The following is a 14,780-nucleotide window of genomic DNA, read 5'->3' as shown; positions in this document are numbered from 1 at the left end:
TTGATTTCCATTTTGCCCCAAATTTCACAGTTTATACAATTCGGTCCTTTCTCAATTAACCCCTCAATTAATCTAATTTTCTCAATTAGTACTTTACTAGACATTATAAGTTGTTCCACAACTATTGAAATTCAGAATTTCCACATATAACTCTATCTTCAAACTCTTTTACTATTAGGTCCCAAACATTCACTTTCTATTCAATTCTTTCAATAAAATCAGCATATGAACAATTTAAAGCTCTAATTTCATGCTAAATCATCATATACTTCCAGCACATATTCATATCAACTTTCAACTTCTTTCATAAAATCAAAACTAATGAATTTAACAAGTGGGCCTAGTTGTAAAAGTCATAAAAATACAAAAATTTCAAGAAATAGTCAAGAATTGAACTTACTTGTAATAAAAATATGAAGAACCAGCTTGAAGAAGCCCTTCCATGGTGTTTTAGCTGATGAGAATTCAGAAAATGAAGAGAAATCTAGATAATTCCACTTGGGTCCTAACTTTATTAAGCAAATTTTGCAATTTTCCAATTTTGCCCTTAATTCTCCTTACTTTCTTGCTGATTTCATGCCTCTGTTGTCCAGCCCAAATAGACCTTGGGTCTATTTGTCTTTTAAGCCCTCTTCCTTTTATCATTTAAGCTATTTAATCATTTCCCAAAATTTTGCATTTGTTACAATTTAGTCCTTTTGTTCAATTAATTATCGAACTTTAAAATTTCTTAACGAAACTTTAATACTAACTTTTAACACTCCATAAATATTTATAAAAATATTTATGGCTCAGTTTAAAATCCCGAGGTCTTGATACCTCATTTCGATTCTAATTATTTTAATATTTATTTCTAGTGCACTATTCACTATTTCAAAAATTTTCCTAACTTCATATTTAACTTATACTTACTAAATTAATAATATTTTCTACCCATTTGTCGAATTTAGTGATCTCGAATCACCGTTCCGACACCTCTGAAAATTCAAGCCATTACATTTTTTTTTCGTCGGATTTGTGGTCCCGAAACCACTGTTCCGACTAAGCCTAAAATTGGGCTATTACAAAAATGCATGGAGAATATTAGACGAAGATGTGGTTTTCTGAATGGTTTTGAAGTTGGAGCAGTAGGTTCGTGAGGAGGACTCTGTCTAGCATGGAAAGAGCAGACTCAGGTTAGTCTTAAAACCTTCTCAAACAATCATATTGATGTTTTGATAAGCGAAGATGATGGTGGTACACAATGGAGATTCACAGGGTTTTATGGGTCACCTTATATACAAGATAAAACTAGCTCATGGAATTTATTAAGAACTTTGGGGCAGGAACAGAACTATCATTGGCTTGTTTGTGGAGATTTTAATGAAATAATGTATTCTTTTGAAAAAAAGGGAGGACAGGTAAGGGAAGAAAAAGGGATGGAAGCATTTCGTGATGTACTAGGAGAATGCCAACTTATTGATGTGGGATATACAGGAGTATGGTATACGTGGGAGAGAGGAAATCTACCGAGTACGAATATTAGAGAAAGACTGGATCGTGGCGTGGCAAATGAAAAATGGATGGAGTCTTTCTCATGTCGCAATGTTCACCACTTAACGTCTTCACTTTCTGATCATTGCCCTCTTTTGGTTAGTACAACAAATGGGGGTAGGTTAAAAAGAACTCCAAGATTTAAGTTTGAGGCATGGTGGACTGCAGAGGAATCAATTGAAGAGGAGATTAGAAAATCATGGGAGGCATTAAATGGGTCTTTAGTCGGAAAGTTCGAAAGTTTACAGATTAGTCTGTCAAAATGGGCACAATCAATAAGGAGGACCCGGAAAGAATTAACGCATAAATTCTCAAAGGAGCTAGAAAGTCTGCTGGAAAAGGACAGAGATAACGATACAATGATACAGCTAATAAATGCGAGAACCCACTTAAATTTGGAAATTGATAAAGAAGAGATGTATTGGGAACAAAGAGCAAGAGCAAACTGGCTTCAGTTAGGGGACAGGAATACGACATTTTTTCACAAATTCGCTTTGATGAGAAAACGAGTTAATGCGGTTCACAGACTGGATACAGATGATGGAAATGAGATTGTTGAAGAAACAGAAATAATTGAGACTGCTGCAAAAGTATTTCTAGAATCTTTTTCTATCTAATGGGATAGGGGATCTTTCCCACCTTTTATTAGGTATTAAGAATAGCATCTCGCCAGACATAAATACAGTTCTACTTGCACGGTATACGGCTGAAGAGATCTTCAATGCAATAAAAGGTATGGGTCCCATGAAAGCACCAGGTTATGAAGGTTTTCTAGCACTTTTCTTCCAGAATTACTAGCATATTGTGGGTAAAGATATTGAAGAATTTTGCTTGGGAGTTTTGAATGATGGAAAAACCCTTGGCGATTTCAACTTTACTGAAATAGTACTTATTCCGAAGATTCCCAATCCCACAAATCTTGTTAATTTCAGGTCTATCAGCTTATGCACAATTATATATAAGATAGTAGCCAAAGTTATTGCTAATCATCTTCAGGAATTCATTGGTGGATGTATTGATAATGCTCAGAGTGCGTTTATTCCTGGGAGGTTAATTTCTGACAATATTTTTGTTGTCTATGAACTTATGCATACACTTCGACAAAAAAAAAAGGGGAAAAAAGGATTCATGGCAGTGAAACTTGACATGAGGAAAGCATATGCCAGAGTTAAGTGGACATTTTTGAAAGAAGTAATGCTTTGAATGGGCTTTGCGGAGGAATGGATATCACTAATCATGAGATGCATTTCTACAGTTTCTTATGTGATAAATATCAATGGAAAGAGGAGTAATGTTTTCAAACCTACGAGAGGACTCAGACAAGGGGACCCTCTTAGTCAGTTTCTTTTTCTAATCTGTAGTGAGGGACTTTCGTCTTTATTCAGAACTGCAATAGCAGAAGGTTTGATTAAAGGGGTTAAGGCTAGTAGAAGGGGCCCGGCGATCTCACATTTATTATTTGCGGACGATTGTATCTTGTTTAGTGAAGCTACAAAGGATAAAACAAGGACTCTGAAAGACATTCTGAAGGAATACGAGAGGTGTTCAGGCCAATGTGTGAACTTTAGCAAGTCTACAGTTTTTTTCAGTTCCAATATGATGGAAGGGGACAAAGCAGCTATATCAACCGAACTGGGAATAAGGCGCTCAACAAATATGGAGAAGTACTTAGGATTGCCTAATATGGTAGGAATGAGGAAAAAGGAATCCTTTCAGAACCTTAAGGATAGGATTAAATTAAAGATTGGGAATTGGAGTACAAGATTTCTATCACAAGGGGGAAAAGAGGTTTTTATAAAATCCGTTCTTCAGGCTATACCAACTTATGCGAAGGCATGCTTTCTTCTACCGAAATCATTATGTGAGGAGTTCGAAAGTATTTTTGCTAGGTACTGGTGGCAAAAAAGTCAGAAAACGAAAGGGATTCATTGGTGCAAATGGAAAGATGTGTGCAGCTCTAAAGAGGAGGGCGGATTGGGATATAGAGATATGGCTAAGTTTAATATTGCTTTACTTGCTAAGCAGGGTTAGAGAATTATCAATAATCAGGATGCTCTTGTCACGCATGTTTTTAAAGCGAAATATTTTCCAAATGACCATTTTTTAAATTCTCGTTTGGGAAATTATGGCTCTTATGTATGGAAAAGTATTTGGGCAGCGAAGGCTTTATTGGAAAATGGGTTATGCTGGAGAGTTGGTAAGGGGTATAACATATCCATTAATGATGATGCTTGGGTTCCGGAGGCAGTAAATTTTAGAGTATCAACAGTGAATAATTTAATGCGCAATCTAAAAGTTAATGAGCTAATTGATAGCGATACCAGGCTTTAGAAGAGGGAGTTGATAAACAATACCTTCACAGAAGATGACGCTGCAAGAATTCTTCGGATCCCTTTGGCACGAACGCCTCATGAAGATTTCCTCATCTGGGGAGGTGAGTTGACGGGTGAATTCACAGTCTGTAGTGCTTATAAACTATTACAGAGTTCGAATGAAGATCCTAGCACTTATGCGTTACAACTTATCTATAGGAAATTCTACAAAAAACTTTGGAGCCTAAATCTACCAGCTAAAATTGCAATTACAATATAGAGATTATCATGGAATTTCTTGCCTACAAAAGTGAATATGCAGCACAGAAAGCTTTTAAACATCACAACATGCCCTAGATATGAAGCACGAGCGGAAACATTGGACCATATTTTCCGAGAGTGCCCTGTCACAATTGAGGTCTGGAATGTGTTATCATTTCAAGGTTTTCTAATTGATCAGAGTATGGATTTCGTTCAGTGGATTACCTGGGTATTTGGACAACTCAATCCTTGCCGAAGTCGTTTATTCTGCTGCGCTTTATGGGCCATATGGGGAGACCGTAACAGAAGAATACACGAAGGAAAACTTAGTAATGGCAAAGATACCGCAAATTTCATCAACAATTATATCACTGAGTTAACTCATTTTGAAAGAAGGAGATCGGCATAAATCACAGAAAAACAACGATGGCAACATCCGCATCATGAGTTTATAAAAATTAATTTTGATGGAGCATATCATGGAAGTCAGTCTTGCTCAGCCATAGGTATTGTGGCCAGAGATGCTGAAGGGAGAGTTTTGCTATCTTATACTGAGTTACAAGAAGACATTACCTCTGCATTTGCCGTTGAAGCAGTGGCTTGTTGGAGAGCAGTCCAAATTGGAGTGGATCGGGGATGGCAATCAGTCATTATTGAGGGAGATTCACTCGCAACAATAAAAAAATGCAATACTACAGGTCAAGATAGATCGATGATAGGGGTTTATATCCATGATATTCAGCAGCAAATCAGTAAGTTTAATAATGTCAGATTTCAGTACACACCAAGATCTGCAAATAATCTCGCACACATTCTTGCAACGGAAACTCTAAAGAGGAAAGAGGAGGTTTACCTTGAAATAGAGGTCCCTGAGTAAGCAAAGGAGCAGAGAAGAATTGACTGGTTGCGTGAACCAGATTAGGAAAATGAAAGAAGATGAGAACAGAAAGGGGGAGATGCTTCAAAACTAAAGAAAGAGAAACGTTTCAAAAGAAGCTTTGCCAGAGAAATCGTCTGAATTGAAATGAAATGACAGGAAGATGAAATGGCAGTTTTTTCAATAAATTTTGATTGGGCGTTTAATCGGTGCTTTTATTTTAAGTTCTAGAATTTTCTTTTTCCAGAATTCTCTTTTAATATCTTGTTTTTTTTTCTCAACTTTGGCCATCTGTTCTGGGCCGGACTCTTCTAGGTTGATTTTGTTTTTTGTTCTTTATTAATAAAGCCCATTCTTAATTATTTAAAAAAAAATAACGCCAATGGCAACAACAATATCCAAAAAAATATTATCTTTTAAATTGGAGGTGGTAACGCCAATAAAAATGGCGTCACCAATGTTTACAGTTTAAAATAAGTCATTTACATACACAATTTTCAAAATAAGTCATTTTTATAAATAATCAAAAGTTTTGAGTATTTTTATAAAAAACCCTTCCATTTTCATCACAAAATTCCACTCATACTTTAAAAAGTAGAGAGAAAATTTGCGAACTCATCTCTCTATTTGGTACGGGGTTTAAAGTCAGTCAACGTTCGGCTTCCAATTTCCACGTGTTGTTGAATGTAAGGAAAACGTGTTCAATTAAAGGGATGCTTCAGAGTGGACTTATATAACTTCAATATTCACTTAACTATAAAAAAAATTTAAGCATTCAAAATAAAAAAAATTATACTTTAAATATCTTCGTTACATAAGAAAAATAGGGTTAATGCATGGATGGCCCCTGTACATAGGAGTTTGTTCTAATGTAGCCCTTAAACTTTCACATGTTCAATTAAACTCCTGTACTTTATTTTCGTTTTTTTGCTGACATGAGTCAACACTTGTAAACAACTGTCCAGTGGCATTATTTAGTTCGAAGGCGACACCGTTGCGGTGGTTCCGGTTGATGGTGGCTGAGAAGATTGAAGAGTACAAAACAACCATCGTGAAAAGAATAAAGGAAGAAATTACAAAAGTAAGTTTTAGTTTTAATTTAATTTTGTTAAAAGAAATAAAAATAAAATGGACAATTTGCTTAGATGCCACTGATCAATTTAGTCAACAGTAGGAACAGGCGTCCTCTTTTAATTGGCTCATGTGCCATATCAGTTAAAAAGTTAGCACCGCTTTAATAGGCAACAAACCAACAGGGGCCATCCATCCATTCTGATCTAAAACCTTTTGCTTTTCATCATGTTGTTTTGCTGAAACACCATTTAATTATTAGCTCTATCCTTAGCATACCCATCATCACGATCTCACATGTCAGTGGGCGCTTTACATCAATCTTTCAGCTTTGGTGATTACTTAATTTAGGTTTAATAGGGAGAGATTAAAATAACAATAATAATGAGATTAATTATGATAGCGGTGAAATTAAATATTATAGTAAAGAGAATAAAAGTAATGGTGAAATACGTGTTTGAATTTAAAGGTAATTGTAATAATAACATGAGAATAAAAGATAATAATAAAATTTATTTTATTTAAAAAAGGTTATTTTTGTAAAACAATTCTCTACCGAAATATATTTACTCTCATTGGAGCATAAAGCAGTAGCCAAAATTAAGGGGTGTGGAGCAATTCAGTTACCCCACCACAGTTCATCACAGGTGTAAAAAAAGAGTTACTTCACAGTTTAAAAGTATAGACACTGTTGATTCCATCTAACTAGGGGTGAAATGGTATCCAAAGGAGTCTTATACCACATCAACTATTCAACTTACCCACTATGAGTTTCCTCTTCTCTAATTTTCAACTCGATTCCCTCTGCAAATTGAAAAATAAATGTTGGAACCTGTTTAGGGTACAGTTGAAGTTTGAATTTTATTAGGTTTAAACTTGAAATTTTAAATATTAGGTGAAATTTTGAAAGGAAATAATAAGAATAAAGTAATTATAATTACAAATTTTTTATTATAAATATCAAAAATAAAATTTTTAAATAATTAAGTGATCATCTATAAAAATTATTGAGGTTGACGAAGACGATAGCATCCAAGTCATAGCCCAATAATAAAATAATATTGGGACAGGAAGAATCCCCTCAACTTGATAGCGAATGGAAAGTTGCTGCCATTTTCGTCGGTGAGTGATGAGCTTCATAGTACAGAAAATTTATAGCAGGCCCACCCAAATTGAGCTAAAAGTCAATGAAAAAAATAAAAAAAATGAAAAAAGAAAAGTTAAAATAAACTAGTTGTTAATATAAGTGGTGATAACCGATGATGAGAACCATTTGTGAAAGGGAAAAAGAAAATTAAGGAAGACAATCTTAAGGTTGAGGATGAAGCCACGAGTAAAATCTTCTTGGAAAGGCTTGCTCTATTACTTCTTCTTCTTGGTGGTGGTGGTTTTGTTTTCATGCAGTCAATCCATTACTGCCCAGACTAACGCCACCACCGATCCTTCCGAAGGTTTTCCTCTCTCTCTCTGTATTGTGGTAAACTACACCATTAGTTACTAAATTATGAATAAGTTTTCATTTTGGTCACTTATCTAAAAAAAATTATAATTTAACTATCAACATTTCCGAAATTATTCTTTTTCACCCGACTATTAAGTGGAATTACAATTTTAGTACTTAATTTTTATATTTTTTGTTTAATTTAACCCTGATTATATATGCCATGATAAAATTTGAAATTCTCTATTCAAAAGTTATAAAATTCTAAAAATAGAATTTAAATAAAAGTAGATAATAGTTTTAAAAGCAGATAGAGGAGAGAAAGTAAGGAGAATTGCTTTTAAACTCTCCAAAATTTCTCTTTCTGTTGTCTATGTAGAAATATCGAATATCCATTCCTAAAAACATAAAAAAAAAAATATTGATTTTCTATATTTTTACCTTTTATGTATTCTCTAAAAAACACAAAAAAGTAAAAAGATTGATTTTCTATTTTTTACCTTTTATGTTTCTTGACGTAGTTTCTTTGTCATATGAAAAGAAAAGAAAAATCAGAAGCCTATGTAATATCAACTATAGATATTCTTAAAGGATATGAAACTCACTTGAAGATATTATTAATTTGGTTTGGAGAAATATTGAGGAAGCATGTAATGATTTAACTTTTTTTAATTTTGTTCTGTTTTATTTTTCTAGAGTTTTAATATAGAATTTTTAAATTTTAAATGAATTTGGGTTTTTGGTAAGTTTTATATGGAATCAAGGTCAAGTTGATAGAAAATATAGTAAATATAAAAGTTGAAGACTAAAATTATTATTATATTAATTAAAAAGTGCCGCTTAACAATTGGATGATACTTTTATTAAAAAATAGGTGATAAGAAAATGATTTTATAAACGTTAATGATCAAATTATAACTCTTTTAAGTTACATGACTAAAACGGAGATTTACCAATAATTTAATAGTAATTACAGATGTGATAAAATGATAATCACGATGATTGTTTTATTTTTACCTTTTTTTTTCCCTCTTCAATTAATTGTTTAATGAATTGGGTATAGTAAAGGCATTGAACTCAATCTTCCAACAATGGAATGCACAAGCAGTGGCATCATGGAACACCACTGGAGACCCATGCAGTGGAACTGCTCTTAGCCAAGGACTATCGGAATTTGAGGATCCTTCTAATAACCCAGCTATCACATGTGATTGTTCTTTCAACGATAACACAGTTTGCCACATTACTCGGCTGTATGCTTGTTGCTCTCACACACTTCTGCAATATTTTTAAGCCATTATAGTATAACAATTGAAAAAGTTGAAATGGGTACTCCTATTGGTAGTCTAATGTTTTAAATTTTTTTCTCAGAAGGGTATTTGGACTAGATAAGCGTGGAGTATTACCAAAGGAACTTTTGGATTTGCCTTATCTGGATTTCTTGTAAGAATAATCTTACTTTTTCCTCTCTATTTTCTCCTTACATTACATCTTCATAAGCTAACATTCATTTTGAATATTTACCAAATGAATACAAATGGTTACAACGTGTATTTAGTTCGACAGCAACTCATTTGTATTGTTGGGTGATACAGGAAGCTGGATAGGAACTTCTTCTCTGGTCCTTTGCCAGCATTCATTGGAAATATGTCTAGATTGGGTTTACTGTGAGTACTTAACTATGATATGATAAAAAGCATTTCAATTGTTTTATGGATCAACACCTCCCAATCCACTTTGTTGTTTACATGACAGACAATTGCCACATGCTAGAATAATAAATCATTCTATTCCTATTTCTTTGAATTATTTATTTAATTATTTTACTTTGTATAGATCACTTGCTCATAATAATTTCTCTGGAACTATTCCAAAGGAGTTTGGAAATCTCAAGAAGCTATACCTACTGTAAGAATTGAAGAAACACTCAATGGAATTTTTTTATCACCATTATAAAGGATAAAACAATCCATTTTTAAGCAAACACTTGTTGAAAGAAATTTTTTATTTGGAACAATATCATGCAGGTCTTTGGGTAATAATGATATCTTTGGAAAATTGCCTCCAGAACTTGGTAATTTAGCCGAACTTGGAGAACTGTAAGTTCTAACTTTCTTTAGTTCTTTGTAGGGGGTGTACATGATTGTCTTTACAAGTCACCCTTGAAATTATGACAACAATTGGTTTATGAATTTGGCAGATACATTAACAGTTGTGCATTAAGTGGTGAGATCCCCTCAACATTTGCTAAACTTAAAGACCTGCGAACTGTGTAAGAAAGACTTGCCTTTTCTCCCTCATGGTCTTGCCAATTGCCCTTTCTCTCTCATAGATTGAGTGATAAGCTGTGTTGAATTTCAGGTGGGCGTCTGATAATGCTTTCACAGGCAAAATACCAGACTTTTTTGGTAACTTGACAAAGCTTACAGCATTGTAATTCATCAAAACATCTTGGTTAATCTTCATTTAAGTTCTCCTTGAATCAGACATCAAGACTTTGCTTAAATGTTTCATCAATATGACTAGCCCAATGTTTATATAGGAGATTTCAAGGGAACTCTTTTGAAGGTCCAATACCATCCAGTTTAGGAAATCTAACCTCATTGACTTCTTTGTAAGTAGAGATATTTTGCTTTTCTGATAGTAATCCTACCACCGAATGGCTCTCTTCCTTTGTTTGATATATCTACGCATATAGACATGTTTTTAATACTCGTACATCATGTAGGCGAATTGGCGATATATACAACGGGAGTTCTTCCTCTCTTGATTTCATAAGAAATTTAAAGAACTTGACCGACTTGTGAGTTAACCACACTCTTTACTTCTTGCATTCTTATGTTTTCTTTTCTTGGGAAAAAGATGGAATGTTTTTATCTAAATTTGTGGAATTAATATATTTTTTCATTTTCTTATAGGGTTCTAAGAAATGTGTTGCTCACTGGTAATTTGCCATCTTATATCACGGAATTACAATATTTACAAAAGCTGTAAGTTCCATTTAAAAGTAAACTGCTTCAAAAATCTATGGTGTTTGCTTGCTTCATGTTTCAAATTTCTTTCTGTTCCAGGGATTTGAGTTTCAACAACTTAACAGGCCGAATTCCAAGTGTTTTGTTCACTATGAAATCTCTTGAATACTTGTAAGCAACAACAACAACAAAAAGAAAACCATCCCATCAAGAATTGAAAATATAGCATAAGACTTATGGTTTTCACTTAACATTATTCATCTCTTTCATGCTATTGAAATGGTTAGGTTTCTTGGAAATAATGGTCTGTCAGGTTCTATTCCCAGCCAAAAGAGTGAAACTCTTACGACCATGTAAGTCACTATCTCATCAACTTATTCCATATAATGTTAGTTTTAGATGTTTACCATCTGAATGTTAGCCATTGTTAGCTTCTTCCATTTGGTGAACCATCAAATAGAAGTCACAGTCTGTCAGGTTTCTGACTAATATACTTTTCTATGCAGAGATTTATCATACAATTTTCTATCAGGGAACTTGCCTTCTTGGGTAAACTCACGCTTACAGCTGTATGTATCTTAATCCAGGATACTTCGCCTACCTTTGCTTTCTAATTTTAACACCACTTTGTAGCTTGTGACTTTTCTAATGCTCAAATAGACCTTATTTTCTTATTGTTCATATCGCATTGCAAAATAGGAATCAATTACAAATCAATACCAACAAGATATTGTTTCATGGAATTTTATGTAGGAACCTTGTGGCCAACAACTTTACATTTAACAGTTCAATCAATAGGTGAGTTATTGTCTCGTAGCACTCGATTTTCCCTTCTAAACTTCATTGAAAGAATTCTTTTACCTTTATGAAATAAAGGCTTGCTTTATCTCTGCTATGCCATGCATTCTTTTCAAGTTCCTAATTAAGAAATTGTTTTGAAATTCCTCAGGCTTTTACCAGGATTAGAATGCCTCCAAAGAAGCTTCCCATGCTTTAGAAATGCTCCACGATGTACTAGCTTAAACTTTTGAACCAGTACCTATTGTCGAGGTCATAATTATAAGATTGAATCAAGGCCAATGCTTAATGCTCTGCTAACATATTTCAATGTCGGCATTGGCAGATGCAAATTTTTCGATCAAGTGTGGTGGACCAGCGATGATAGCTGATGGGATATCATTCGATGTTGATAATAGTACACTTGGCCCAGCAACATTTAATATATCCAGTATACGAAAATGGGCGGTTAGCAATGCAGGCTTGTTTGCAGAAAGGCCAATTCAACAGTATGTGCAAAACTTCGCAGGAACAGTGAGTGGTACCAACACTCCGAAGCTGTATGAGACTTCAAGGCTATCCCCCGGATCACTCAGATACTATGGCCTAGGCCTTGAGAACGGGTCTTATACTGTAAGACTGTTCTTTGCAGAGACTGGTTTCCCGGAGCTTGCCTCACAGTCTTGGAAGAGTCTAGGAAGGCGTGTTTTCGACGTTTATATTCAGGTAATATGTCGTTTAATGTAGAATTCATACCATTCTAAGCAGTATATATCTATAGATATATATTCATTCCATTCCCTCTATCTGCAGTGTTTTTATGATCACAATCATGTTCCCATAGTTTTACACTTAAAAATACTTAGTGCTATAGTATCTTATCAATGCTTCATCAGGGAACCCGACAACTAAGGGATTTTGATATATCAAAGGAGGCTGGTGGTGTTAATAAAGCAATAATTAGGAATTTCACCACTAATGTAACTGGGAACCATCTTGTAATTCACCTGTTTTGGGCTGGTAAAGGGACTACTGGCATACCAACAACCGGTACTTACGGTCCAGCCATTTCAGCTATTAGTGTTGTTCCAAGTAAGAGACCTTAAACTTACGAATCCTCATGTTATATATGTTTCACGTGTCTATCTTTGGTTCTCTATTTCTAATACATCTATTTTGTTCTTAAGATTTCAAACCATCTGTCAGTGGGTTACCACCGGACAATCCTAAAAAAAAGAAGCACACAGCATTGATTGCTGGTGTTACAATACCTGTAGTAGCATTGGCTTTGATACTTATATTTTCAATTCTTTATATGAAGAGAGAAAAAGAAGAAGATGATGATGATGAGGGTAAGAGCATTAGTTTATTATAAAATATTGTATATTCTATGGTTATTCTGAGTCACATGTTGTTAATTGCTTTACTTTACTCTGTAGTGCTTCTTGGAATCAGCCCTAGACCAAACACATTTAGTTATTCCGAGTTAAAAGCAGCCACCGAAGACTTTAATCCTTCAAACAAGTTAGGAGAAGGGGGGTTCGGACCTGTGTACAAGGTAAACAGTGTTTATCATTTTTAGCATGCTGACATGCTCGTCATATAATGATTAAATTACCAAGAGAGGATGATTTATTACACAGTGTTACTAAATCCTAGTATGCTTTAGGGTACACTTTCAGATGGGAAAGTTGTAGCTGTAAAACAACTTTCAGTAGCATCAAACCAGGGGAAAGATCAGTTTGTTACTGAGATAGCTACCATATCAGCAGTACAACATCGTAATCTTGTCAAACTATACGGGTGCTGCATCGGAGGAAATAGGCGCCTCCTTGTTTACGAGTATCTTGTGAACAAAAGCCTTGATCATGCACTTTGGGGTACAAAAAAAGACAAATATAAAATTTTGTGCTTTCCATTTTTTTGTGAATAGATGTACGAGATTCATTGTACTACTAATGCAGGACAAAAGGACTTGCATCTTGATTGGCCAACTCGCTTCAATATTTGCCTTTTAACTGCAAAAGGGCTGGCTTATCTTCACGAGGAGTCTAGGCCAAAGATTGTTCATAGGGATGTCAAGGCAAGCAATATTTTGCTTGATGCAGAGCTGTGCCCCAAAATATCTGATTTTGGATTGGCAAAGCTTTATGATGACAAGAAAACACATATCACCAGTCGCGCTGCTGGAACAGTGTAAGACCTTTCAACCTTAGTAGCATGTAATTTATGTTCTCAAATTGCTAGATTTAGTAGTTTTATTAGCAGAAATTAATCACCAGTGCAATGTAATTATCTTGAAGTGGCTATCTGGCACCAGAGTATGCAATGCGCGGTCATCTTTCAGAGAAAGTAGATGTTTTTAGCTTTGGTGTTGTTGCTTTGGAGATTATAACTGGTAGACCAAACTCTGACAATAGATTAGAAGATGGTAGAGTTTATCTTCTTAATTGGGTAATCCAAAAGGATAGCTTTCCCTTTTGCAATACTATTTATTCAAGCACCTATTAAAATTTAAAGGACTTGCTCATTATTAATTTGTTCCTACAAATGTCTCTAGGCATGGACCCTGCATGAAAATAACCAACTCTTGAGCCTTCTTGATCCTACGTTAGTGGAGTTCGATGAAAACGAAGCTCTTCGAGTGATAGGGGTAGCATTTTTATGCACTCAGGCATCACCGTCATTGCGACCGTCCATGTCTCGTGTTATTGCTATGCTTGTAGGAGATACTGAAGTGGGCAACGTTACAACAAAACCAAGCTATTTAACCGACTGCGACTTTAAGGATGTAACAGGGGATTATGAGTATAAAACAGACACCTTCATGGATAAAGAATCTCAAAAGTCCAATGCATCCGATCATAGTAGCAATGGAATCAAGAGTAAGAACAATACTCTTTCAGGGCTAAATGATCAACCAATACTCTCCCCAGTAAATGTTTCTGGATTCAGGGAGAGCATTGGAGAAGGAAGGTGAGAGTTGTTTGTTTCCATGCATGCATGCTATAATCGCATACGAGTCTGTCTTATTGGGCAAATTGTCGCCATACGTGAATAATGAAATTTGCCACCAAGCTTTGATTGATATTTGTCATTTTATTTTGTAAATTTATCCTTATATTTAAAATTTTATAATCTCACCGAATCAATTGGCTGAACTAAAAATCAGCGATCTGATTAGTGATATATAATAAGATATTAGAACAAATTGTTGTGAATCGAGAAAAAAATTAAGATAATAAAATTAATCATTCAACTTGTTTAACCAATTATGAAATCTTTTATAATTTTAACAATTCTTATGAATTTTATTTTTAATTATTGTTGAACTAACGTCTCAATCGAAAATCGATGGTCTCGCACGATTTAATCATTGATTTAATTTTAAAATATTGTTTACATCTAACTTTGAATTTTGCCACTAATTTTATTTTTAATTAAAATTTACCATTCAATATTGATTTTGAAACTGAATCCCAAAAGGAAATTCAAAATAAAAATTTACAAGTAAAATTCAATCAATCATATATAAA

The 14,780-nt window shown here is 34.3% G+C and overlaps 2 protein-coding genes and 1 long non-coding RNA gene across 4 annotated transcripts; 2 read left to right on the top strand and 1 right to left on the bottom strand.

The window, feature by feature from the left end:
- Window positions 1–1,370: 1,370 nt before the first annotated feature.
- LOC128033827 (uncharacterized) lies at window positions 1,371–3,564 on the top strand. The gene is made up of 3 exons (XM_052622041.1): window positions 1,371–2,123; window positions 2,332–2,582; window positions 2,919–3,564. The coding sequence occupies exons 1-3, from the start codon at window positions 1,371–1,373 to the stop codon at window positions 3,562–3,564; spliced, it is 1,650 nt and encodes a 549-aa protein (XP_052478001.1).
- A 259-nt stretch (window positions 3,565–3,823) lies between these two features.
- LOC105776108 (uncharacterized) lies at window positions 3,824–4,662 on the bottom strand. The gene is made up of 2 exons (XR_001127859.2): window positions 4,332–4,662; window positions 3,824–4,249 (listed from the first exon to the last, which is right to left on the bottom strand). It is a non-coding gene; the product is annotated as an uncharacterized LOC105776108 (long non-coding RNA).
- A 2,628-nt stretch (window positions 4,663–7,290) lies between these two features.
- On the top strand, window positions 7,291–14,334 carry LOC105776101 (probable LRR receptor-like serine/threonine-protein kinase At1g56140). 2 transcript variants are annotated; one of them, XM_012598578.2, is made up of 24 exons: window positions 7,295–7,505; window positions 8,559–8,748; window positions 8,867–8,938; window positions 9,091–9,162; window positions 9,332–9,403; window positions 9,523–9,594; window positions 9,696–9,767; window positions 9,857–9,928; window positions 10,038–10,109; window positions 10,224–10,298; window positions 10,414–10,485; window positions 10,567–10,638; window positions 10,755–10,820; window positions 10,974–11,036; window positions 11,221–11,265; window positions 11,417–11,478; window positions 11,591–11,970; window positions 12,141–12,336; window positions 12,432–12,596; window positions 12,684–12,802; window positions 12,914–13,124; window positions 13,209–13,440; window positions 13,548–13,698; window positions 13,805–14,334. In XM_012598578.2, exons 1-24 carry the CDS (start codon window positions 7,376–7,378, stop codon window positions 14,222–14,224), a joined length of 3,153 nt encoding a protein of 1,050 aa, XP_012454032.1. In that variant the 5' UTR covers window positions 7,295–7,375; the 3' UTR covers window positions 14,225–14,334. The 2 variants fall into 2 exon arrangements, with proteins under 2 accessions (XP_052477577.1, XP_012454032.1); XM_052621617.1 differs by lacking the exon at window positions 13,548–13,698 and having other exon boundaries at window positions 7,291–7,505; window positions 13,805–13,981.
- Window positions 14,335–14,780: the final 446 nt, after the last annotated feature.

The sequence above is a fragment of the Gossypium raimondii genome, chromosome 10, assembly GCF_025698545.1.
Source record: "Gossypium raimondii isolate GPD5lz chromosome 10, ASM2569854v1, whole genome shotgun sequence".
Lineage (NCBI taxonomy): Eukaryota > Viridiplantae > Streptophyta > Magnoliopsida > Malvales > Malvaceae > Gossypium > Gossypium raimondii.
This window is presented reverse-complemented; position numbering and strand designations above follow the sequence as displayed.